Source organism: Vipera ursinii (genome assembly GCF_947247035.1).
Source record: "Vipera ursinii genome assembly, chromosome: 1".
NCBI lineage: Eukaryota > Metazoa > Chordata > Lepidosauria > Squamata > Viperidae > Vipera > Vipera ursinii.
The window spans coordinates 294,263,240-294,290,471 of record NC_139512.1 but is presented as its reverse complement, the minus strand read 5'-3'; the positions used below and the strand labels follow the sequence as shown (position 1 = coordinate 294,290,471).

The 27,232-nt window shown below is 42.3% G+C and overlaps 3 protein-coding genes across 11 annotated transcripts in view; 2 read left to right on the top strand and 1 right to left on the bottom strand.

The window, feature by feature from the left end:
* Positions 1-8,598, top strand: part of LOC310632140 (zinc finger protein 318-like) — a 63,164-nt gene extending 54,566 nt beyond the window's left edge. Inside the window, exons 10-11 of one of the 2 annotated variants that reach the window (XR_014490787.1) lie at positions 7,324-7,458; positions 8,432-8,598. The gene's annotated coding sequence lies outside the window, so the exon portion shown is untranslated. Of the gene's footprint in view, positions 1-7,323; positions 7,862-8,431 lie in introns of those variants that run through there. The other variant, XR_014490788.1, reaches the window with a different exon arrangement.
* ABCC10 (ATP binding cassette subfamily C member 10) overlaps positions 1-18,961 on the bottom strand; it is a 33,749-nt gene extending 14,788 nt beyond the window's left edge. For 3 of the 4 annotated variants that reach the window (XR_014490786.1, XM_083349124.1, XM_083349125.1), the window contains exons 1-10: positions 18,876-18,961; positions 16,461-16,665; positions 14,402-15,770; positions 12,242-12,469; positions 8,195-8,351; positions 7,309-7,445; positions 6,838-6,917; positions 4,767-4,938; positions 4,286-4,384; positions 1,465-1,654 (exon numbers count right to left, since the gene is read on the bottom strand). Coding sequence is in view for 3 of the 4 variants with exons in the window: in XM_083349124.1 (XP_083205250.1) it covers positions 1,465-1,654; positions 4,286-4,384; positions 4,767-4,938; positions 6,838-6,917; positions 7,309-7,445; positions 8,195-8,351; positions 12,242-12,469; positions 14,402-15,770; positions 16,461-16,665; positions 18,876-18,912 (2,674 nt within the window). In the remaining variant the exon portion in view is untranslated. Of the gene's footprint in view, positions 1-1,464; positions 1,655-4,285; positions 4,385-4,766; positions 4,939-6,837; positions 6,918-7,308; positions 7,446-8,194; positions 8,352-12,241; positions 12,470-14,401; positions 15,771-16,460; positions 16,666-17,248; positions 17,428-18,875 lie in introns of those variants that run through there. The other variant, XM_083349126.1, reaches the window with a different exon arrangement.
* Positions 18,962-24,340: 5,379 nt separating this feature from the next.
* The window catches only part of LOC310643150 (zinc finger protein 318-like), a 40,042-nt gene continuing 37,150 nt past the window's right edge, over positions 24,341-27,232 (top strand). For all 5 annotated transcript variants that reach the window (XM_083367245.1, XM_083367243.1, XM_083367242.1 and 2 more), the window contains exon 1: positions 24,341-24,635. In XM_083367245.1, coding sequence (XP_083223371.1) covers positions 24,396-24,635 — 240 coding nt within the window. In that variant the 5' untranslated portion in view covers positions 24,341-24,395. The remainder of the gene's footprint in view (positions 24,636-27,232) is intronic.

Genomic DNA, 27,232 nt, shown 5'->3' with positions numbered 1-27,232 from the left:
ACATTGCAATGCTTGATCCTCTGCTTGAGGTTCTAGAGTAGACTCTCATTTGGAACTTGATTTTCTTCTCTGCAAACAGAAAGTCTCCTTCTGTCGAAAAAAGAATCTGTTTTGGCAGATTTTTTTATTGATGGAAATATGAAAATTTTCAGCAGTCTTACCCAGTACCAATAGTAATAGGCATCTTGGGGGCAATTCCTGAACAGCTGGAGCACCACTTGAGTGCCTTCAGCACTGACAAAATCATTATCAATAAAATTGCGAAAGGGAACTTTGCTTGGAATAGATTACATTCTGTGCCAATACCTCTTAACACCATCAAACAACATCTGCCTATCCCAGGTGCTTGGGAATGTTTTGATAGGTGGATAAAAATGCCAAATCTAGTTTAAACATTTGGATGACTGTGCAACCAACAATAATAGTACATTCAAAAAAGAAACTGAAGGCTTGATTTTGGCTGCTCAGCAGCAAATTATTCTTCATGCTTCAGAAGCTCTGCTTTATACTAATTCATCTTTAATTGCGAATAATTTTTTAAAACCTCAGCTGCTTTATTAGCACATTTTTACATGCATACATGATTATTTTGTTTCATAAGTACCTTTATTAATATTTTAAAAAACTCTTAATTTTTGTTTATAGTCCTCCACTTTTGCTTCTTTCTTAATAGCATTTCGTTATCTTGCATCTATTGAAAAACAAAACTCATTGGATTATGATCTGTTTTAATTTTTATAAATTAATAAGTTTTTTTATCTTTTGAAGAACATTTGTTCATTAAGCATTTTAAATCCATAATCAGGCCAAAAATTTAGAAAAGTCATTACCTGTAGCACCTAATTCAGTAAAATACAGTCATAACCTGTAGTTTTATTTAATTTTATTGTGATTTGGTACATTTGTATATATATTTATGGCTTTATTTTGATGTTGTTTTTTGCCCAGAGTCGCCTTGCAGCGACATGAGTGGCAAACAAATTTAATAAATAAAAATAAATAAACATCTATCTCAAGTTTCCTGTTGCACCTATTAAGTTTTTTGTGCAGTGCTTGATTAGCATTTCTTACTTTTATTGGCTCCCCAGCACCATTTTTGTCCCTTTCTCTACTATACTGGGTATGTTTGCTATGAATATGAAAGCAAATTCACTATTATTTAGAGCAATTAATTCAACAGTTTCTCTTAATCCAATATTTTTTACTAAATATCTGTGTATTTTGTTAATTGTACTTGTTGATGATGAGCTTTTTGTTGGAATTTACAACGCGGCAAAACTTGAAAAGCCCTCCAAGCAATTTAAGAGCCATTGCAATTGAGAAAGAACCACTGTTCTTTCTCGATAAGCATGCAAGCATGCTCCCAGCTTGAATCAGGAGTCTGCTTCACATTCTGAATGCCTTTCCTGAGGTGAGTATTTCAAGTCCTAGGCAAAGAGAACAGGAAAAGGCATCAGGCTTTACCTGTCCTGAGGATTCTGCCGTTATCCATCAGTACTATCAGGTCAGCATTTCCCAAAACCTCAATTCTGTGGGTGCAAAGAATCCGAGTCTTGTGTCTGAGAATTCCTAGGATACACTTCTGCATAAGGTGATTAGCTACATCTGCGTCAACAGCTGCTAGTGGATCATCCAGAAGGTATAATTCTTTCTCCTGCAATAAACAGTGATAACGTCTGAGCCCTTTCCCGCCCAGAATTGTAAAATATCTACCTGTCCAATTTGATCCAACAGGCTGAGCATAATGCAAATCCTGTCAGCTAAATGGTGTTGACCCATTGGGAACTCGAAGATAGCCTTTCTCTATTGTAGCCCCTTCTTTGTGGAATACGCTTCCTAGCAGATTAGAATTGCCCCAACCCTATTGGCCTTTCGTAAGGCTTTAAAAACTTGGCAGGGTAGGAGGCCTGGGGCTCTGAATGTGTTAAGAGCCACCTTTCTTGGCTTTACTATTGGTTAACTATTTTGGCTACTGTATGCATTAATTGTAACAATAAAACCATCCAAATAATAGTTTCTCTTAAGTGTTCTATAGTTTGATAATTATAAGCTGCCCAGAGTCACTTCATTGAGATGGCTATAGAAACTGAATAAATACATAGATAGAAATCTATAATAATCCTAAAGATGTGAGTCTTGGGTATATATTATATTTATGCCCTGTGAACCGCCCTGAGTCCCTTTGGGAGAAGGGCGGTATAGAAATCTCAATAAATTAAAAATTAAATTAAAATTAAATTAAATATTCATATTTAAAACTAGAAACCCGGATGACCAAGACTAAAAATTTATTAAAACTGAGCTTTTGTCAGCTCCTGGCGATGAGTGACTACAAGCCCAAATTTTGGGCCAGGTATGTTTCATGGAAAAGTTGAATTCCATCTCCCCTGATATCCAGTTCATGGCAGAGGAAGAAGTGAATGACACCCTACCCTTCCTAGACATACTGATCCGTCGTGAGCATAATGGCATGCTTACCAGCAGTGTTTATCGCAAAGCCACACATACCGACAGAATCCTCCATAATGACAGCAACCACCCCGCCCACAAAATCAGCTGCATCTGCACGCTCTAGAATCAACACACATTGCAGCACAGCAATGGAAAAATCTAAGCAGCAGGCATACCTTTATCAGGTGTGCACACAAAATGGATATCCCATTGATTTCATCCAACGTTCCCGCCAACAACGAGCACCACGGGCTGCGGACAACAGAACAACTACTGTCACCTGAGCCACACTCCCCTACATCCATGGTGTCTCAGAAACAGCGGCATGAATATTATCAGCACATAACATCAGAGTGGCGCACAGTCCCAATCAGATCCTTCGCACAGGAATAATGCGCCCCAAAGAACCTCTGTGCATGGGCAAAATGTCATCAGTGGTCTACCGAATTAACTGCAATGATTGTTCATGCAACTACGTTGGGGAGGCCACGGAACGTCTCCAGACAAGGCTTCATGAGCGTGAACTGGCCGTCAAACGTAAAGAAAAACAATCTCAGGTATGGGCTCATGCCACTGAGCACAACCACACTTTCAATTTCACAGAGGCCAGGGTCATCGCTCATGATGCAACCAAGGGCGGCCGCTTGTTAAAAGAGGATTGGTTATCCAATCAATATTCTGTCAATTGGCACATTGAGTTATTGCCAGATTATCAGATGCTGCGCCGGCACGGAACATCAGGGAGGAAGACTGAAAGGATGAACCAACAATCACCTCAACCCCCCCCCCGCACGAACAGGGGAGTATAGGATCGTAACCTCTTGCCAACTGACACATTGTTACAGCAAGCGACGACGATGAGGCTGACCGGACCCATGGACATTAGGAGAGGGTATCTGACCAACGCGGACAGCGATGCCAGCATTAGAGGAGCACGATCAACAGAGACGGCAGCATCGCCTATAGAAGCATCAGACGAGCGAGAGGATCGTGCACGGCAAGACGAACACTCCCAACTGGCGGGGCGAGTAGAGAGAGGCAGAGCGCCAAAACTTAAAACAGGCGTCAATGAGTCCAACGGAAATAGGAATGATGCAATTGATTACGGGAGGGCGTAACACGCTCATTAGCTAAACTGCTGGCTTTGCAGAGACTATAAGAATGTGCCTCCCAATCCTGGCTTACACTCTGATGATGTCAACAGGTGCTGACGTATTAATAACTTTTTAGTCTTGGTGATCTGGGTTTCTACTTTTTAAGATAGATAGATAGATAGATAGATAGATAGATAGATAGATAGATAGATAGATAGATAGATAAAGAGAGAGGAGAGAGAGAGAGAGAGAGAGAGAGAGAGAGAGAGAGAGAGAGAGAGAGAGAGAATAGCATTCATCTAGTCCAGACATGTTAAACACAAGGCCCGGGGGCCAGATCCGGCCCGCGAAGTGGTTTCATGCGGCCCGCGAAGCCATCCTGGAAACAGTGAGGGAACGGCCCCCACTGCCTTGGCCCTGGCCCAGAGACCCTCCTTCTGCCAGAGACCCTCAGATCTGTCCCACTCCTGCCCAGGCCCCCATAGGCACCCTTGATGCAAACGATGTAGAGCTGGCCACGCCCACCCAGTAGGCCATACCCACTCCAGCCATGCCCACCCAGTAGGCCATATGCACTCTAGCCATGCCCACCCAGTAAGCCATATGCACTCTAGCCACGCCCACCCAGTAGACCACGCCCACCCTGGCCATACCCACCCGGCCCCCTGAGGGCAACCGCAATGCTGCTGCGGCCCTCAATGAAATTGAGTTTGACACCCCTGATCTAGTCCTTTATATACCTGGTAAATGGCTCTAGCAAGTGCAATACGAGCTTTCTGTCCCCCACTGAGGGTGACTCCATTCTCACCCACTTCTGTCTGATCACCTGCTGGCAAAATCTAGAAGTTAAATAAATTATAATTAACATAACAGCTACTAAATAGATACATTGAAATGAAGACAACTATTCAAAATTCCTGGTTCCTTAATTCATAACTCCATCATTATGAATATGCAACACATAGGCCAAAGGTCACATATGTCACGTCTTCCTCTTCTGCTATCCTCAACTCGTAACAGAACATGAATGAAAGTCCAGCAGCAAATTGCCACAGGCTAATGCTACAATTTCTTGCCATTATGGGGTGGGGAGAGGGAACACAGGAAATGAATTAAACCTTGGAGACACTTAAAGTAGCAACTCCTACCCTTTGGAACAATCTTTCCCCTGCTAGGTGATTGCTCCTGAGCACCGAGTTGTTTACATTATAGAATACTCACACTCAAGTCATCAGAAAGAGCACAGGCGCTTATTACTTCCTCATAAAATTGAGCATCGTATTCCTTCCCAAAGAGGATGTTTTCACGGATGCTGGTGAACTGGATCCAGGGCTCTTGAGCAGCCAAGCCAAATCCTTTCTCCAAATCCCAAACGTAGACCTGTTCACCTTGACTACAAGCATATCAGCAATGAGGAAAGGGCACATAAACTAGCTGTCAAAATGATTATGGACAATGGGGCTGGTTAATCTTTACATTCTGCAATATATGCACAAGTCAACTGCCTGGATAAAAAAAAATCCCTTCATTCAATTATGGAAATACTGGGTACCATTGTGCCAAGTCACATGATTTTGATGAAGAAGCTTTAATCTACCAGAGTCCTATTGTGATTATGCAGACCAAGTGCAAACTTGATCAGTTGCTGATGAAAGACTATTAGGAAAGAGAGCAATAGTTCAGTAGAGCAATTAAGATGCTGGGCGTAGAAAGCCATAGAGTCTAGACTATAAGTTCTAAGTGTTCCTTAGTCATGAACGTCAGCTGGGTTTCTTCGGGCAGTCACTTTCTTTCAGCCCAACCCACCTCACAAGTTGTTGTGAGGAAAAATAGGAGGCAGGTTTACTGGGTATATACACCACCTTGAGTTAGGCCAGAGGTAGGCAACCCCAGCTCTTTTATGACTCATGGACTTCAACTCCCAGAAATCCTGAGCCAGCTGGCTCAGGAATTCTGGGAGTTGAAGTCGCATGAGTCATAAGAGAACTGAGGTTGCCTACCCCTGAGTTAGGCATATACATATACAATACATTGGGATGAAAGGAATGTGTATGTATATGTGTGTGTGTGTGTGTGTGTGTGTGTGTGTATGTGTATATGTATATATGTATATATGTGTATGTGTATGTGTATATGTATATATGTATATATGTATAGAGAGAGAGAGAGAGGGAGAGAGGGGGAGAGGGAGAGAGAGACCCCTTGGAGATTAAATGATATTGTGATAATCGGTACAACTAGAAGCAATTCCAACCTATTCCTGCATTATTCACAGACAGCAGAGTTGTGCATCACAATCATTTAACAAGCTGACTCTTTTAAGGCAGTGGCATCTTTTGAAGTGTAATGTCAATTGCCACATCCTTTTGGAGGCTTTTTCATAATTCTGAAAACATGCTGGTGCTTTAAGGAGTCTGCCCATTAAAGTAATTCTTAAAAGAGCAGCATCTTTTTTTCAGGCTCACCGTTTTAAAATTTGACTGCTATTATGTCTGCAAAAAGAAGTGGCTGCTTTAATAATTATAGAGAGATGCTGTGGTTTTGAATTCCAAATGAGACATCTGCAGAATAAGATTTTGTAAAAACGAATAAAGATTGGGGTGGTGCAATGCAAATTCCATCCCTTTCTTGGTATGTGTACGAGACCTCACAATGCCAATCTAAAAGGGGCGGGGCTTGTGTTGGGATGGCAGGTTACATTTTATCATTCCTCTCCCCCCTCCCTCCAAAGCACTTCTTCTGAATGATTTTAGAAGTGTACAACAGCCAGATTAGGTGCTCAAATTAGAAAAGTTAAGAAAGCTGAAAAACATTTATGGAAGCAAAAATTCTGAATTTAATACAGGTAGTCCTCAACTTATTACCACAACTGAGCCCAAAATTTCTGTTGCCAAGCAAGTTAGTTGTTAAGTGAGTTTTGCCTCATTTTATGGTCTTTCTTGCCACAGCTGTTAAGTGAATCACTGCAGTTGTTAAGTTACTAACATGGTTAAGTGAATCTGGCTTCCCCATTGACTGTTTGTCAGAAGGTCACAAAAGTGACCCCGGGACACTGCAACTGTCATAAATATGAGTCAGTTGCCAAGCGTCTGAATTTTGATCAGGTGACCAATGGGGACACTGCAATGGTCATGTGAAAAGCAGTCATGTCACTTTTTTCAGTGCCGTTGTAACTTCAAATGGTCACTAAATGAACTGTTGTAAGTTGAGGACCACCTATATTGAATCATAACAAGTGAAATATTGCAAGGAGTTCAAAGATACAAGAAGCAGAGAAGGATTGACTATTTACCTACTAAGTTCTCCAGTGATAGCTGCAAGCAGTGTGCTCTTCCCACATCCAACCTTCCCAATGACCCCTACTAATGCACCCTAGAAAGAAACAAACATCAAGACTTTCACAGATTACCTCCAGTCTTGCTCTGTTATATTGCAAACTTTCATTCACTCATTCATTCATTCAGAGCATGTCCTTTCTCTTTCCATAAAAGGAAGTAGCAAGGCACCCCTCCTGAGTGGCCTAGAGTAGTGGTTCTCAATCTTTTCTTCACCACGGACCCCCCCCTTTAAATACCTTTTGTGGCCACAGGCCATGGACCCCCAAGACTTAACACAAGACTTAAATCATAACATTTTTCAAGCTTTTGCGGACCCCCTGTGATGACATTGTGGACCCCCAGGTGTCCACAGACCATAGGTTGAGAACTACTGGCCTAGCCCTAGACAGTGCTGTTTGCCTTTATAATTCCCCCTAATTACTGACTTTTGTCACGAACAGATCCTGTATGAAAAGTTGGCCTCCTCTTGGTACGTGGGATTCAGAGTTTTCTTTACTTTCTGGGGACCATGAAAAGATAGAATTGTGCATTTCCAAGGCAGAAGATGGATTTGAAGGACAAGCTGAAACAGAAAAGTACAGCTGTTATAAAATCTCCAGTTAATAGTACAACTACAGATATACTAACTGGATTCACAACTTATATTCAGCTACACTTTGTTTAATCACAGTTTATGAAAACCTATTGACTCAAAAACAAACAAATAAATAAAATAAATATGCTATGATTTACAAATCACAACAGCTGGGTTGATGGAACATGCTAAATTCAAATCAGACCACTAGTTTGAATCATCAGCTCAGAAAGAAAGCTATTTACTGTAGATTGATTAAAAAAACCCTACCTTAAATGTCATCCTTCACCTAATTATTGATTTCACACATAGATACACATACCTTATCCAAGATTAAGGTGTTCTTTTTCCAGAGCTACCCATGGAAGCTCCCTGCCTTGAATAAGGAACATGTATGTTCAATCATACAATGCAAACTAGGTTCAGTTACACAAATTTTATTTTGCTTGCCCTGATTAATACATTCTTATATAAGAGATGGATTTTCAGAAAATTTGGGCTCTGGTTTTTAAAAACACAGGTTAAAAGAAAAGAGAAAAAGGGGGAACCCTGGATTTTTGGAACATTGGAAGTAGGAAGCGTAGGCATGAACGATTATAGAAAACTGCATTGGGCTCCCAAGTTGCTAATCACACTAGTATCATTTTTTTTCAGCAAACAGAACCTCAAGCATCTATTCTCTCTTTTCACTTCTCGGTCTCATCCCACCAATTGTCTATTTTTCTTTATTGCTGTACCTCTGCTATAGTAAGCATGCAGATCTTGGTCTGTGAGCTCTAGGAAGTTCTGGATTCGATCTAGGGATACTTTGGCTTCCAAGATCCCATTCAGCACCCAAGGAAAAGTATTGAGGGGAAGAATGAGCATCCCAACAAGGGCCAAAGCTGTAAAAACCTACAGTGGAGAGAAAAGATTAAATGAGAGTTAATCCTAACATTTGATCGAATTAATACTATGCCACCTTGACTCAGCAGAAAATGAAGCAGAGGAAGCAAATGCAGATATCTGTCTGAAACCTGAAGGAATTCTTGTTCTTGGGTGGCAATAACATGCAAGTTAAATGAAGAAGAAAATATTATAATGTAGCCAAATGGCATCACAACAACAATTGCAACTCACCAGCTACAGTACATAAAGCACTAAATCTAAGCCTTTGGAAGTTGTGACTTGTTTACGTGTATATATTAAGTGACTCAAGAGGTCTGAGCTACTCTTCATAACATTTAGAGCTAGAAACGTAACCTCAGATTGGAAGGGAGAGTCGAGATTTGCAGAATTAGAACATAAGAGCAGAACAGATAGAATTCAGTCTTGCGTGTCAAATTCCATACATTGGCAGTGTCTCCGGGAGATGATCAATTTGGATCACTATTGCCTGGTCTCCGCCAATCTGAACCATTTTAGGAAAGTTTATTGAGTGTGGTAGACTACAACAACTCTAGATTATATGGATCCACTCTAATCAGCATTCAGATACAGGCATGGGACAGAAACTGGATAGTTTTGGTGACTTTCAATACCATCAATTGTGGTATCTTGCAAAAGCTGACAGTACCAAAGGGACTGTTTTGCAGTTTTTCTGCTCGGTCCTGAGGTAGTACCAAATGGTGGGTTGGAGAGAGGTTGAACAAGTAACTATTCACTTGTGGGATGCTTCAAGGTTCATTAGTCTCTGCTCTGTCTTTAATATTTATAGGAAGCTACTGGGAGAGGTTGTTAACAGTTTGGAGTAGTGATAGATTTCCACCTCACCAAACTCAAAATGTAAGGGACTAGATCAAAAGAAACAAACTGAGATTAAGGTGTCGCCTGTATAGAAAGCAAAGCATTCATCCTGAAAGAATAGGCATGATTTGGAGGCCCTGCTAGACAAATGACTCGGTTTTTTATTGAAAAGTTTTACAATACATTTTGAATACAACCCCCCTCCTCCCCCTCCCCCCTCCCCAACCCCCCCCTACAAATGACTCTTGTTAACTGGAAGGAGGAGGGGGAGAATAAGGCCTTGACAACAGTCACCTGGGCCCTTACTATCTCTAGAATTGACTTTTGCAATGTGGTTTGCATGGGGCTGCCTTCGTAGGTTATCCAGAAATTGAATTTGGAACAGAATGCAACAGCTCTTCTGCTGGCAGGAGACAGCCCCTGAAGCCTTATATTATAACATTGGTTTTGCACTGTCCAGTAAGCTGTAACAACCACCTGCTTCCAGAACGTGTGAATGCTCGACAACACTGGAAGTTTTTAAGAACAGACTGGACAACCATTTGTCTGAAATGGTACAGGGTTTCCTGCCTGAGCAGGAGGTTGGACTAGAAGACCTCGAAGGTCCCTTCCAACTCTGTTATTGTTATTAATACAATTCAAAATGATGAATTTAGTATATCTGGCTTGGCAGATCAGCTCCTTCAGATAGACCACACCCATCTGGTATGTTTGTGGCAAAGTTGGTGGTTGACAGTCCCTCTACTCAACTGAAAGTAGTGGGACAGGAGCTTTATGTTTTTCAGCTTATACTCCATCCCTAAAGCATAGCTGAATCCTAGAGCCAGATGGTGACCTCCCTTGATGATATTCCAGGACGCTATAAAACTGAGTTTTATCACAAAGCTTTTAATTAGTGTTGGGATATTTATGATTTTTTAAACTGGGTATGGTTGGGTCATACAAACACCAGAGTATTTGTGTATATTAGTTAGTTTAGTTTATTAGTTTTATTTGATTTCTATACCGCCCTTCTCCCTAGGGACTCAGGGCGGTTCACAGGGCATATATAAATAACAATACAAAAGTTAAAAGGAAATTAAACCAGTGCCCAGTTAAAACAACAATAATAAATACTAAAAATCAATTTAAAAACCCATATTCCCCCATCAGGCCAGACCAGCTAATTCAAATAAGTGGGTCTTCAACCCGCGACGGAAGGATCGGAGGTCAGATGCCATCCGGAGCTCAACCGGCAGTTGGTTCCATAATGCTGGAGCACCCACAGAGAAGGCCCTCCCCCTGGGGGCCACCAGTCGACATTCCCTGACCGGAGGCACCCTGAGGAGGCCCTCTCTGTGGGCACGTACTGGGCGGAGGGAAGTTGACGCCGGCAGCAGGTGGTCCCCGAGGTAACCCGGACCCATGCCATGTAAGGACTTAAAGATCATAACTAGGACCTTGAACCTCACCCGGAAGACAACTGGTAGCCAATGCAGCTCACGGAGCAAAGGTGTAACATGGGAGTACCGGGAAACTCCCAGGACAACTCTCGCGGTCGCATTCTGTACCAGTTGGAGCCTTCGAGTGGTCTTCAAGGGAAGCCCCATGTAGAGAGCATTACAGTAGTCAAGGCGAGAGGTCACGAGCGCATGAGTGACCGTACACAGAGCATCCCGGTCCAGATAGGGCCGCAACTGGCGCACCAGGCGAACCTGGGCGAAAGCCCCCCTAGTCACGGCCACTATATGATCTTCCAGAGTAAGCCGTGAATCTAGGAGGACTCCCAAGTTGCGAGCCCTATCCACGGGGGGTAAAAGCTCACCCCCCATAGAAAGAGATGGAACATTTTGAATGTCCCGGGATGCCGGAATGCACAGCCACTCAGTCTTGTCAGGGTTGAGTTGAAGTCTGTTCCTCCCCATCCAGACCCGAACCGCCTCCAGGCAACGGGACATCACAGCGAGGGCATCACTGGGGTGGTTTGGGGTCGAAAAGAAAAGTTGGGTATCATCGGCATATTGATGATACCCAACTCCAAAACCACGAATTATCTCACCCAGCGGTTTCATGTAGATGTTGAACAGGAGAGGCGAGAGAACCGACCCCTGAGGAACTCCACAAACGAGAGACCTAGGGGCCGATCTCTGCCCCCCTGCCAACACCGACTGCGAGCGTCCCAGGAGATAGGAGGAGAACCACTGAAGGACTGTGCCTCCCACTCCCAATCCCCTGAGACGCCGCAGCAAGATACCATGGTCGATGGTATCGAAAGCCGCTGAGAGGTCTAATAGGACTAGGACAGAGGAATATCCCCTATCCCGAGCCCTCCAGAGATCATTCACCAGAGCGACCAAAGCCGTCTCCGTGCTGTACCCGGGCCTGAAACCCGATTGGTAGGGGTCCAAATAATCCGCTTCATCCAGGACCAGAGGGAGCTGATGCGCCACCACACTCTCAACAACCTTCGCAAGAAAGCGAAGGTTGGAGACTGGACGAAAGTTGTTCAATACAGCTGGGTCCAAGGCAGGCTTCTTGAGGAGAGGTCTCACCACCGCCTCCTTCAAGACGGTGGGGAAATAACCCTCACTCAAAGAAGCAGATATAACCGCCTGGAGCCAGCCTCGTGTCCTCTCCCTAGCTGCATAAACCAGCCAGGAAGGGCACGGGTCCAATAAACATGTGGTGGAGCTCAGCCTCCCCATAATCCTGTCCACTTCATCAGGGGTCACAGCATCAAACTCTTCCCAGATAACATTGACAAGACCGTCCGTGTCCTGATCGCCAGACTCTGCGATCTGTATATGTATTTTGGATTAATGTTTTATATTCAGCAGTACCTAGAGTCACAAGTTGATGAATAAGATAAACCACTGGCAGTCCTTGTGTTGTTAGTGATATATAAACACTGCAGTCAAGCACACAAATAAGGTATTCTATTGGTTTTAGCTTTCTTAAATAGTATTTGTGTGTTCTTCTGTTGTATGCAAAGGTATGTAAGATTTTAGACAAACTAATCACCAAAAAATGAACAAGAATAAGAAAGAGAAGGATTGGCTCAGAACAGCAAGACTTCTTACCTTGGTGGCAGACAGCTGGTGTCCTAATAAAACATAGGTAATGAAAACGACAATGGAGACAACCACAGGCAATGCTGCCCAGAGGTAGACACACACAGCATCGAGGTATTTAATTGCTCGCAGGCTTTTCAGTTCCTTGGCTCGGCATGCCTTCACTCTAGCATCAAAATATGGTTCCCAGGCATAGAACTTGATCACTCGCATGCCACACAAGAGCTCTGTCATGAGCTGAAAAAAATAAAAAGAAAGCTGGTTAGTCAAAGCTGGTATGTTTATTTAGTGAAGGTCGGCAGTTTGGCGGGTCAAATCCCAAGTGCCGCGTAACAGAGTGAGCGCCTGTTACTCGTCCCAGCTTCTGCCAACCTAGCAGTTTGAAAGCACGTAAAAATGCAAGTAGAAAAATAGGGACCACTATGGTGGGAAGGTAACAGCGTTCCGTGCGCCTTTGGCATCTAGTCATGCCGGCCACATGACCATGGAGGCGTCCTCGGACAAGCGCTGGCTCTTCGGCTTTGAAACAGAGATGAGCACCGGCCCCTAGAGTCGGAAACGACTAGCACGCATGTGCGGGGGAACCTTTACCTTTATGTACTCAGAATCTTCTACTGCAAGTAGTCCTCAACTTATGGCTGTAATTGAGCCTGACAATTATCTTTGTTAAGTCGTTAAGTCATGATGGTTGGAAAGGTTATTATGTGACTGATTTGATTTTACAACTTTTTTTGTGGTAATCGTTAAGCAAAAGTGGCAGTCATTAAACAAACCTATTATTTGCTATAGGTGGTTTCTGCTGGAAACTGAGTAGATGCCGGTTTTCAACAAAAATATCATAAGTCATGTGACTGTGGGATGCCACAAACATCTGTAAATTCTGGCTGGTTGCCGAGCACCTAAAATGTGGTCATATGTCTGCATGCCCATTGTAACTTTGAAACTGTGTCATAAGCAGCTTTGGGGAGGGGGTTTCTCATGATTTTGAAGAGTGATCAATTGTAAGCTGACTACACCATCTGTATAGTGCAGCTTTCAGCTGATTGGATCAGGCACAAGGGAACAGAAAACATTTTCCTTTCTGGTGCTGGTAGAACAACAACAACAAAAAAAAAGAGCTTATCTATCTGAGAAGCTTTAAGATGGAGGGATTAGTAACCAAAATAACCAAAAGATTTTGTGCAGCTGTTCTTTATTTCTACAAAGAAATATAATGGAATAAATATTTCAAAAGGGTGGGAGGTTGCAAACAGAACAATTTCCTTCCATTAATAGGTCAGAGCCATTCCACAGGAGAAATCTAATTAGGAAATAGCCTACATTATTATAACCAAAATCCCCAATCCTTTCAATGTACATATGAAAGCCTTTGGGCAGGACTGACCCTTTGGGACGACTACTTCGTAGAGCACACGCTTCACATACAATCAATTAACTTCTGTAATTATCTCCAGAACCACGATCTACTACAGATGCCGTAGCTCTGGATTTCCTGAATGAAGTAGAGGTCTCCACTGATGTGAAGTTGGCATTTCCCAATTCTATGAGTAAATGTGTTTCACGTGTTGAACCTGGAAGGCCAGTAGAAACATGCATATTGCAAGCTTTTTCTGTAGAGTCCACATTTTTCTTTATGTAGGAGCTCAGTGTTAACTGGAGCTAGTTCAGTGACCTATAGCAGAAAACCTGAATAGCGCTTCTTCTGATTAACATGAACCACATGCTACTCTTAGAAAATTCTCCAGTGAAAGCTTTACCTAAAGCCTTGTCCTCAGGAATAAAACTGGGTTCTGCTGTGCGCCTGTGGATCTTATGATTTCAATATCCCTTTCTCTTGGAAACCTGAATTTCTATCTGAACCAAATGTAGAACTTTATCACTGGCTAGGACAGTCTTTGAGTCACATTATCTGTTGAGATACTGTCTCCTGGCTTATATTACTAGATCATTGCAACTTGATGCAACATATAGACCTAGTTATTATTTCTACTACCTAACATACTTTTATTAATACTTAATGAATTTAAAGCCAATCTTACTTTTTTTTGCCCACTATTTCTCATTCTTTTTCGGCACTCTGTATAATGTTCTTTACCCCAAAAGGGAATAGTGTGATGAGCATATATGCATGCACCAGAAGAATTACAAAGTCATAAATTCTCACCTTACCTTGACCCGTACATCTTTGTGCTTTAGCATCTCCTTGTTTTTCTCCATGATGCAATTAGCAATAACTTTATTAATGGGCACAAGTAGCACAGCCAGAGCCAGTCCACCCAGGAAGGCTATGCCTACCTGCTGATATAAAAGGTAGAGAGTGACAGCAAACTGAAAAGGAAGACTCCACAGCTCATGGAAACTAAAGCAGAAGTTGACTAGCCTATCAGTGTCCGTGCTCATAAAGTTGACAATTTCACCTGTGGTGAAGCTAGCCAGGCTACTTCCATTTACCCGGAGAGCTTTCTGGTAGATGGCTGAAATAACTGCAGTACGTACAGTAAGTGTAATTTTGTTTATCTCATAATAAAACTGATTACGTAAAATGGCACCAAGGAAGGAACTTGCAAAAAGTCCCAGTGCATACAACACTCCATGGCTAAGAGGTTCTTGATGTGACTCCATAAAACTGACCAAGAGATTTAAAAGCAGAGGCCCAGAAAATCCCAAGAGACTACCAGCCAATTTCAGAAAGCCGAGTCCATAATAACGTAGGCCAAAAGCTGCATGTAGCACTGACAGGAGATGTACAGGTTTGGGAGCATTTTGAAGACCTGCTGGAAGTCCATTTTCTCTTACATTGCGTTTGGCAAAGAAATGGTTTGTGGAAGACATCCTTTCATTTTCTGAACCAAGAGCTGTCTTTTTCAGCCAACAGGAGTAAAAGCGGTCACACACTTTGCTGGCCTGCAATTGTTGAGGGAGTTGATAGACATCTTGTGGCTTATTCAGCTTCCACTGGTAGCCACGCTTTATAAGAGGGTTCATCCAAGCATATGAAAAGCGTGAAAGCCAGCTCTCTCCATCCTCTGCCACTGCCTCCCAAGTGGATTCAGAGATCTGTGAAGTGATCAAGGGTTCGTGCTGCGTGGGGTCATTGACTGAGAAAATGTCTTGCCGACTGCCTACAGGGATGATATACCCAATGAGACAGAGAAGTAGGAAAGCTAACTGGAGGCAGAGAACAGTGAGTCTGAGGGCTGTGGCAAGTTGAACAGGCTGCTCACCCAACTCAGTCTGGCAGCGCCATACCACTGTGATAATAAGGGATGGGACTGGAAAGAAGGCAAAAATCGGTAGGACTGCAGGACCACGGCTGAAACTGTATGGAGATCTGTAGAGAGCAAGAAGTGCCAGGCTGTGAGTAAGCCATGCCAGTGCAGCTGTGCCACTTGTTAGAACTTTCAGGCAGAAAGGATCCAATTTCTGTGGCCAAAAGATTGCTGGGATTACATCAAGGATGGACAAACCAGCAAGGATAAAAGATGCAGCAATTCTGCATCTCCACCCCAGTCTGTATGCACATTGTGAGCCGAAAGACCTAATAAAGGGAAAAAAATTAAAGCATTAAGTCGGTATTAGTATTCTTCTAATATTCTTTCCCCCCTTATTCTTGAAATGGTATATTTCTCCAGTTTCTGAAGTGAATGATGATTTAGACAAAAAGCTGCTCTTTCTGGTGTGTTTTTTGAGAACATTATTCAATGAAAAAAGAATGATTAATCTCTTAAACTGTATTTGTGTAGATATATACTTGGGTACACTGAGGGTGATGTGGTGGGGTGACAGGTAAGTATGTCACACATTTTCTAATCCATACAAATGATCGTTTAGCTAACATAAAATGTTAGTTAATCTTGTTTGTGGCCAAATTAATTACTCCCTGAGAGTAATTAACACGCATAAACAATCTGGAGTCTGAGACAACTTCCCTGAGAGTCCTGTGAAAATGAGCACTTTTAAAGAATATCTGTCTCTGTCTCCTTGGTAGTTTTGTTCTGTTTCTAGTGACAGAGGGATAAAAATTCAGGAAAATGATTGGTATGGATTAGATTCCCCAAAGGGGAGGCTAAATGGCATCATCTCTGTCATTCTAACCTATAGGAATGAATGAATGAAGACAAGAAACGGAGAGGGAAGCAGAAGCATAGAAGATAGCAGCATGCAATTATGTAAAATTAAATAAGAGATGTTTTATGAGAGAGGAGTTAATTTAGAGACCCCAAGGTACCTTGGTGTTCCTATGTAGCAGGCACTTATTACAGCAAGGATGACATGAGGAGCCACATTTAAAAGCAGCTGGTTAAAACAGTGTCCAACATTGCTTTCAACCCAGAGAGGAAGTGGATGTATGGAACTAGTCCCACACAGATCAGCCAGAACCTCTTCCATCTTACTTCCAAGAAAAAAAATGTAACAGTCAAGGAAAACAATTCCTAAAGGAAAAAAAAGACCAAATAAACAAATCAATATTAAGCAAGTATTACATTGTTTTAACTGTTGTTGGTTTTACACAGTCCAGAGTCACATTCTGATGACGCGAGACGGACGAACTTGCTAAAACAAATAAAATATAAACAAATGTAAACTTTGGGAGAAATGAAGGCTCTCACAAACCCTAAGGATTGATGGCTAGTTTGGTTTGACGCTATATCCTTTAAGGAGTACAGTGACATGTTTGTAGGGTTTGTAAGACAGATCAGAGAGCTGGGGAAAAAAAATATTTAGGAAGAAAACGGTAGCAAGCCATATTGCTGTCAAGGGACCTTCGGAGACTACTACTACTAGGATCAAGGCTTCCCATCCAGTAACTACCAGCTCCATGATAGCCTCCCCTGCATAGCTTTCCGGCATCAGCCAAGGTCGTTCCTACGGGAGACATAAAAACGCTCTGCCGGGGTCTCATAAAACTGCCTTGATCAGAATGCTTTTTGTACGTTACAAATGCTGCTGCTTCGCCCCGAAGCAAATAGGGGGGTCGCCAGGGAGACTTTGAGCACCCACATGCAAAACTCTCACCAGCCAAGAAATCGAAACCACCCGTATATGCCCGGCACAGACACTTCACACGCACACCTTCCGTGTTTATGGATCGGAGGATTCACTTCCCTTTATATCGCCCGCTTCATTCATAAGGGGGGGGGGGGAGAGAAAAAAAGCTGAGCCGGAATTCGAAAGCCGGACTTGTTTCCTAAACCTTAACACTGATCTTATCAAAGTTTCCTTTTAGGAACGCAACTTCCGGATTTCTTTTGTTGCCGGTTTTTTTTTTTGCGCGCTAGAAGCAGGGGTAGGCAACCTCGGCTCTTTTATGACTCATGGACTTCAACTCCCAGAATTCCTGAGCCAGCTTGGCTGGCTCAGGAATTCTGGGAGTTGAAGTCCATGAGTCATAAAAGAGCCGAGGTTGCCTACCGCTGCGCTAGAGGATCGAAAGAACCAGCTGGTGACCGAGGCGAGGGGAAAAATCTAAGATTTCCGCCGCTTCTGGGAAATCCTAATATGGTTTTTAGAAAACAAGATTCGACAAGGGAGGCCAGTTACAATTCGATGTAGAATTGACTGGTTCACATAAAAATACGAGGTTACGCCTGGTTTCCTTGTGAAGAGATGTTCGGAGAGCGAATAAGTTTTGTGCGCTCGGCTGTTTATCGTCAAAGCCAATTTTTCCCATGCTGTATAATTGTGTCTTAATTTATACTGCTATGCGGAATACAGAAAAAAAGGTAGACTATGATTGCTTGTATTCTTATACCCTGTATTGAGCTCTGGGAAGTCGGGGAGGGGGGAGGGGGAAGGGAGGGAGGGGTTGGGGAGGGTTAGGGAGAGGGGAGGGGGTTGGGAGGGGTTTTGTTTTTTAAAAAAAAATGTAAAACTTTTCAATAAAAAAAAGAAAAAAAAGTTAACCCATAGAAGTGGACCTCATGTTACAGCGTATCTTATGTCATCATTCTCATAACAGTGAATTTCTTGAATAACTTTCCACTGAACTGGAAATGACAGTTGTGTTATTCTACATTTTTTTTATCTCTATGAATGTTTTGTGCTCCAGATACTGTGGTATTTATTTTCCAGTTGAGCAGCCTCTGCTGTTTAGAATGATGCACTTTATATCAGCATGAGAGCAGACTGCATCAAATTGTGGGAAGTCAGCTCCCCAGAGAAGGAAATATTTAAAGGGCAGAAAAATATATTTCCTAAAAGATATTGAAGAATCAGGAAAGCATGCCCAGATTTCTTAATAGCCCCAGGTCTCCTTTCCCCAAGCAGAAAAACCAGTTCTAAAGGTAAAGGTAAAGGTTCCCCCGCACATGCGTGCTAGTCGTTTCCGACTCTAGGGGCCGGTGCTCATCTCCGTTTCAAAACCGAAGAGCCAGCGTTTGTCCGAGGACGTCTTCCGTGGTCATGTGGCCGGCATGACTAGACGCCAAAGACGCACGGAACGCTGTTACCTTCCCACCGTAGTGGTCCCTATTTTTCTACTTGCATTTTTACCTGCTTTTCGAAAGCATGCCCAGATTTCTTAATAGTCTCAGGTCTCCTTTCCCCAAGCAGAAAAACCAGTTCTATAGATATGCAAATGTGAACCATCAGGAAGGTTGGAGCTAGAACATTAAGAAGCCAAAGACACCTAAAATCTACATACCCCAGCCCCAGGGAAGCAGGACATGACCTTTGGACATAATAGGATCAACCCATCACCATCAGAATGCCAGAAGAGCACACTCAGACTCAGCTCCAAAGTTCATGACACAGGAAATAGCTTCAAACAGGAACAGGAAGCAACTTTATATCCTGAGGGTATAAAAACTTACTCCTTACATGTGGTCAGTCCTTCTTTTCTGCTGGAACCATCTTTCTGTCTGGCTTTCCTCTCCAATATACTACAACCTTCTTCCCAAAGCAGTTGCCATGTTTATTCCCAGCTTGGATGAACCATAATGAAGACTTTTCTTCCAACAAAATGTTCATTTACAGTACTGCACTTTATGGATAGAGAAAGATTGAAAAATACTTAGCATACCTTTTTTTTATTAAGATTGAAGAAGTTGCAACCAAATAATAAATTTAGGCCCCTGAAGGGATCTTAATATTTAATTCCGAGTTATATTTCAATGTGATATAGTGTGGAATTTTCTGAGTTACTAACAATGTTGCTTACAAATTAGCACTTGTAGGGGCAAATTTAAATTAAATTGTTTTAAATTAATTTTAATTTAAATTAATTTTTAAAAATCTAATGCTTGGAAAGATAACTTGTGGACTCCAGGCAGTTATATAAAACCCTTTGTCATTTGCCAGGAAAGATTATTGTGATGTAATGTAAAATTACCTCACTGAATTTTGGTAGAAACTATATGTATGCAATATAGTATAATAAATATTAGGGATTATGAAGACAATTTATAGTTACACTTTCCTAATCAAAACTCCAAAGCACTTCCATGATGAAAGCAGGGCTTTTTTTCTGATAGAACGCTCAGAATGGCATTCCGGCACCTTTTTTTTTGCAAAAAAAAAAAGCTCCCTCTATTGGCTTTCGAAAGCCTATTGCGGGGATAGGCAATCTTGGCTCTTTTTTATAACTCGTGGACTTCAACTCCCAGAAATCCTGAGCCAGCCACGCTGAGGGGAAAGAAAGAGGTTTCCAAGCTGAGCCATGCTGGCTCAGGGATTCTGGGAGTTGAAGTCCTTGAGTCATAAAAGAGCCTGCACTAGAGGAGGACATTAAAATTATTTACAGGGTTACTTCTTTAGGAACTAAACTTTTAGAATCTAAAACAGCTAATTCAAAAAAGCCAACAGGAAAGAACCTCACATTTTTCATCTGCTTCTGTCTTTTGGAAGGTAAAATTAGATAACAAAATAATGTATTTCCTATGTTAACATCTGCAATGAAATCAATAAAGGTAACAGGAAAGAAATGAGAAACATTTTTCTCAGTGTAATATATCTAATTTAGCTGATGCTAGAAAAAATAGTATCTTTTGTAAATACTCTTGAAAACTATTTTGAATCTATAACCATCTATTACAACTAAACCACTTTAAATTAAACAATTCTTAAGAATGAAATATTCTTAATTTGGACTTTACTTTTACTGTTTGGACTGTTGTGTGTTTTGAAAAATAGATTATTCAGAATAGTTATGTTGCACTTCAGTCTTTAAATAATTAACCTAGTAGATACATAACAATATATGATGTTTTCCATGGTGAGCTTAACATCAATAACAACATTTATTAAAAAAGGCTAAAATAATTTCTGGTGGTATTATCTGTACATTAAAATTTTGTTTAGTCACAATCTTTCACTTTTCACATTCTGGAAAAGCAGTGGTCATGTATCCTAGCAAAAGATGTTACATATGTGCATAAGCGTAGTCAGTAGCATATCCCTTTTTAAAAATATCAAACATGCAAAGAAACAAAAATAAGTCCAAAATATCTGTATTACATCCAGAAATGCCAGCTTTGTTACCAATATTTCTCATCCATAACTATGGCACCCTAAGGATACCTGCATACATGCAAATGCTTCTCTGGGATCAGTAATGCAGCAGGGATTGCTTTTTCCTTCCAGTAACAGATTGCTGGGAAATACCAAACATGGCATTGAGAATTCCAATGTTTGTTACAAATTTTTCTGGATGTGGTTGGAAGGAGGCCTAGAAATGCCAGCACAAATATATCACACTTGCTGAACATGCACATGCAACTAATTACAATATTCAAATATATGTGATATATCTAAAATGAGATGGGCTGTCTCAACTGCAACTTGTAAACCGTTCTGTTTTGCGGCAAAACAATCCAGGACAAGCTGATCAGCAGAGCTTAGAGAGGACTCATTAACACAATTTTTGGGAAGAAAAGAAACAGGACAGTTTAACATCTTCCAGTTGATGTTATGTAACATCTTCTGGGAGTTGAAGTCCATGAGTCATAAAAGAGCCAAGGTTGCCTATGCCTGGCCTATTGGCTTTCGAAAGCCAATACGAATTGCTGCTGAGCACGCCAAAAGACCTGGCCGGCAAACGTTGCACAGGCAAGTAGTCTGCAGCGAAGGCAGGAACTTTGCACCCCTCCCTGCTGCCCAACTACACCATCTCAACTAGGTAAGTAAGATATTTGCAAATAGGATGGCAATAAACAATTTAGGCTGCATTTACATCAGGGCTTTTCAACCTTTTCAGAATTGTACCACTTTTAGGACATGACAATATTCAAGCACCACCAGTGCTTAACAAAGTGTCAAAAACTTGATGACTAAAAAAAAGGGGGGGGGGATTTTGGGTTTCATTGGTTAGATTCATTTATTGTTATAGAAATGGCTAGTTTATAATATTATAGAAAAGCAAAAAGTTGAGGTTCAATGTTAATGCTTCCTTTTACTCCTGTAAGAGAGAAAGTCAGAAGTCAGTGCCTTTTCATTTTCCCTTCTCCCCCTCACTTTTCCCTTTTTCTCTCACCCTTCGCTCACAAAAGCCCCCCCCTCACTCACACTTTGCTCACAAATGCCTCGTCGCTCTCATTCACTCCTGTCTCTTTCAAAGGCACCTCGTTCAGTCTCTCCCCCACTCACTCCATCTCTTTCAAATGCCTCTTGCTCACTCACTCACTTACTGCCCTGTCGCTTCCAAATGCCATTTGCGCATTCACTCACTCACTTACTGCCCTGTCGCTTCCAAACTCTTCCAAACGCCACTTGCTCGCTCACTCACTTACTGCATTTGGAAGTGACGGGGCAGTAAGTGAACGAGTGCCGGTGCTGGAGGCCATCAGCTGTTTGGCGCCGGAGACCACTGCCACGAGGAACACAGCTCTGGGTGGGGGCTCAGCACGGGCCGTGGCGTGGCAACTGTGGGGAGGGGAATCCCCCCGGCGGCTATGGTGAGGGAAATTCCCACGGCATGTGGCTCTGAGCCGCAGGGGTGGGGGTGCAAAGGATGGGCGGCGACACCGTAGCAAGACACCCGCATCGCTCCCAGTGACAGCACCTCTGATTTCTGGCCCTTTAAAAAAAAAAAAGCACTGGGTGAAAGTATTAGCCAGTAACATCATCACTGCCTGGGGCACATTCAGCTGGGGGCTCCCTTTGTGTCCCGTTAAGTGGTACCCATCTATCTACTTGCAGTTGCCCCCTTTCAAACTGCTAAGTTGTCAGAAGCTGGAATGTGTGACAGCTCACCCGTCCTGCGGCAGCAATTGGGTCTTGAAAGTGAGCCTGCTGATTGTCAGCCCAGCATCCTAACCTTGTGAGCCACCATGAATGAATGAACTTTTATTATCAAAGTACAACATGTGTACAGTGAGATTGGCTGAGCCTCCCTTCATGCCCTCTCAACTCACAGTGACAACAAACTTATAGTAATAGTGCTCCTAACTTACCATAATACGTGTATTGAAATTGGTCACTTTTTAAAAAACATACTTTTAGAGTTTGTATTTCTAATATTTAATGTTTAATAACTCAAGGCAGTGAACATACCTAATATTCCTTCCTTCTTCCTCCTGTAAGGGCTGAGCTGAATGAAAGTGACTGGCCCAAAGTCCACAAGTCATAAAAGAGCCAAAGTTCCCTATCCTTGCTCTAGCAGAAGAATGGATGGTAATCTGGACAGCAATGTCTCAATTCAACTTCAGCTCCAGCTATTATAGCAATAGGGAAAGCAATTTAAGGCACCTGTGCAAAATAGCCCTTTGTATACCACATAGAGGAGGGGCCTTGATAAATAGATTGCCCACTCAAGGTTTTCAATTGCTAGTGGGAAATGTTGTTTAAAGGAAAAATATAGGAAAGTGTTGTCAAATCTTAGTCTATCATATGTATTACAGTAAATATACATTTTCTACTGCAGGCCAACAGAATTCACATTCCTTTATGCTGTTGAATTCTGCAAAACTGTTTCGGAGGATACTTGCATAGAGTTGAGAGACCCATTTGCAGGTGACAACATCGAGAAAACAAACGTGGAAAATCTGCTTGCCTGCAGAATTTAATTTAAGTGCATCTCTGTCCTCAGGAGTGTGAGATTTAAAAACCCAAAATTTTATACTCATAACTCGAAGACAAGTCTGTTTAACAAAAACAAAGATTTATTGAAAAGAAATTGAAAATAATAAAGCAAGCGTTTGCAAACGCAGCCTCTTAGATCCTTCCCAAATTGGATTGGGTTCAAAGAGCGCACTGAGCAAGTTTCAAACCAGGCATTTATACTTTCTTTTCTCAATACATGCCCCCCTAAGAAACTTAAGTTAGTCTTTGAAGTCATTTACATTTCTAAAAGATCTTCTTTGAAGCTTTTTTACACTCAAAAGACTTATTGTAACAACTTCCTTACATCGGTCACTATCTTCTCTTGTTTACTTGCAACCTTGGGACCTATCTTATCTTGTTTACTTGCAACCTTGGGACGGTCCTATCTTCTTTGAAGCTTTTTAACATTTCAAAAAAACTTTGTTGATTACCATTTGTGAGTCCTCTGTCTGAGCAGGAAATAGCCCCACATCTTAGTGTTACATTTGATGCAATTCATTGGTGTTACATTTTATACAATTTATAAAAGAATAAGCTTTATTTATTTTCCTTTAGGAGCATCGTTTGCGATACGGTTCTGACGTCGGAAATACCACTTGAATAAATGTGTTGGCCTTTAAGGTAGCACGAGATTCTACGATCTTCTACACCAGGGGTCGGCAACCTCGGCTCTTTTATGACTCATGGACTTCAACTCCCAGAATTCCTGAGCCAGCTTGGCTGGCTCAGGAATTCTGGGAGTTGAAGTCCATAAGTCATAAAAAAGCCGAGGTTGCTTACCCCTGTTCTACACCTACAGAATGACGGAGATGCTCTCTTTCAGAGGAACCAAATGGCGAACGTCTCTCTCTCTCTTTGCCCAAACCAGGTGAGCGCCATCCTTCCTCTTCAACCCCACGGCACATTCGGTTTGCAGATCTCGCGGCGCCTTCTTCCCGCGACGCGCGCTTTCCCTTCCCCCCCCCCCCGCCATCTTGAAAGGACGCACGCAGAAAGCTTCCGGAACTTGGCACCCGGCGCGCCTGCGCGTTCCGCGCGGGGTGGTCAAGCGAGAAAAGGGAGAGAGAGAGAGAGAGAGAGGGGGGCGAGAGGCCTCGGGGGCCTTTCATGCCGCCGCTGCCTGTGCATGATGTACCGTCCCGGTGGCGGCCGCTCGAGCATGATCTCCTCCAGCCGGCCCAAAGACAACAGTAGTCCAGGCTCCCGATGTCCCCGGTCCGGTGCTTCCATCGCCCCCACCCCCGGGTCAGCTCGAGGCCGTAGCCCGCGCCGCTCCCGTTCTCCATCTCCGCGGGGCCGCCGCCACCGCTCGCCGTCCGGCGGTCGCTCTTCTCGTCGCTCGCCATCCCCTCGTCGCAGTAGTAGGGTACGCTCTCCGTTAGTCGAGGAAGTCCGAGGGGTTATTGCCCGAATAGCGGCCATTTGGGGATTCGGCCTCGGAATACGCGCCCCGCGTTCCCCCCGCGGCTCCCCACGTCTATGGTAACGGTTCTCTACCCGCCCGCCGCGAGGCTGTCAAGCGTTCGCGTCCAGAGAGCATCCTTGCTTTCGTTTATGTCCCGCTTCCCGCCTGCCAAGACTTATCTTAATATCCCGGGTCTTTGGTTTGGGCCAGGGGTCTTCAAACTTGGCCCTTTTATGACTTGTGGACTTCAACTCCCAGAATTCCTCAGCCAGCAAAGCTGGCTGAGGAATTCTGGGAGTTGAAGTCCACAAGTCATAAAAGGGCCAAGTTTGAAGACCCCTGGTTTGGGCTGAGCAATGACTGCAAGCTTGCGTGTAGCAAACTTGTTTCGGCCCGGCAACAGCTTTAAAGCAAAATCTGAAGGGGTTCTATATGGAAAGCAGGAAAAAGCGTTCGCGTGTTGCCAAGGAGGAAAAACCAATCACACGTTCCCGAAGTTCGCGCGGGCTGCTGCTGAGTCAAAATGTGCCCGGCTTCATTTGTTGTGCCTTGTCGCCTTTGTGTTTGATCAAGCCGTTGTGGTTTGTGCGGATGTGTTCTGCGAATTCAGGCAATTGATAAAACTTGGCGATGCAAGCCATGACTTAAGTGTGTTGTGTGAAGGCAGCTAAAAGTGTTCTTTTCACCTCTAAATTGCTACTTTAGCTCAGTAAGGTTTACACAGTACTGCCAGACACACGGGATTCCGAAGTAATTTCTACAAAACTGATTATGTAATTTTTATTTCCCTTTGGGCTACTTTGCCTGCTCTGTTCAGTATTGTTGCTGTTCTAGACTCTCAAAATCTTTAGTCTTCGGTATTTTATCTTTTTCTGTAAAGAAAACGACATATAGTGCAGTCCTAAATGTTAATGAAAAGCAATTTCTTGTGTTAAATAGGACTCATTTTCTAGTAAGAATTTTCTGGTTTCATTATGTGATATGTCTAGGTTCAGTGCAATATGTGAACTCATTATTCAGTACACCTTGCTTAAAACAAGTCAGTGTTTAACTTGATTATGTAAGCATTGGCATATACTTTATTCTTCTATTTTTAATTTAACTTAAAATATGTCATTAGCAAAATGCTTAATAAGGACTGCTTAGAGGTTAGGTATCAGTGTTTTGTAAATCACAGTTACAGAAAATGTTAGATAGGAAAATCTTTGATTCTTTTATGGAAAAGAATATCTTCACAACTGTTTGCACAGACAGCTGTGAGGGTAGACACTGAAATTAGGGACAGCCATGTGTGCATGATATTTACTATAAAATCACAGGTTCTGCAATTGTGTGCCACTTATGCACCACTAACGTGTGTGGCTCTTTACTGAGATTTTAGAGTCAGTGTTTTGTAGGGTTTGAAATAGTAATAATTTACTTTAGTTTGGATGTTCTACTGAGATTGTACATTATAAATACTTCTATGGTTTTATAAATCATATTTTGTAATATGATTTGATGCGTTGTTTAAATCCATATTGTAGTTCAGATTGTGGGAAGAAAGGAATGCCTTATCCACAAGTTGTAATGTAAACATGATTTGTTTTTAATTGCACAAAACAAGGAAGGAAGGAGAGGACAAAATGTTCTGATATTCAAAATGTAAGCGAGAGGAAGTGATAAGTTGAGCATACTTTGTTATGACATCTGAAGTGACACCATAAATAGACTATGATATTATGTAAAAGTAGTTAGGGTTAAAGTAGTTGTACAATATTTTTTACCCTATTCACATGTCTGATTTCAGAGTCTGCTTGAACCAGTCCCTGCAGTTTTTTTGCAAGCTTTTTCAAAAGTAGTTTGCCATTGCCTTCTTCTTAGGGTTGAGAGAAAATAACTGACTCAACTGGCTTTGTGCCTAAGGCAGGGCTAGATAGAACTCAGTCTCCCAATTTCTAATGAGATGCCATAACCACTACACCAAGCTGGCTCTCACTTTTATGATATATAGATCTGAATTACAAATCTACTGTAATAAAATATTTGTTGGGATCTTACAAAAAAGAACCCAGAGAATAATGAATCTCATACTTCCTTTTGGGATCTATTGAGTGTTATGATTCTTTCAACCAAATGAAAGATTCTTGCTTAAAGTCCAAAGTGTCAGATGAATTCAATGGAATTTCTTTTTGTATATCTAGTTGAAAATCAGTGATCCAAGTTAAAGGTTTAATCATTGTACCACCCATCCAAACTGAAACAGTAATTTAAATCACAATTGGTTTCAGGTGAAACAGTACACTAAGGCATCAAATGTCATTTATAACAGGGGTGTCAAACTGCTGGCCCGCAGGCTGGATGCATCATAGCAAAACCATGTCCTCCCCATTGCAGGCAGTGGCAAAAAGTTGCAATACTTCGGGACAGTTTGACACCCCTGATTTACAACTACAGTGGTTGAATTTACACCACATGCTAAACCACCCATATAACTCAGCATAATACAAGAATCCAGATAAGATTTTACTTATTTACAGTATTTCTGTATAGCCATGTTCCAGAAAAAATGGAATATT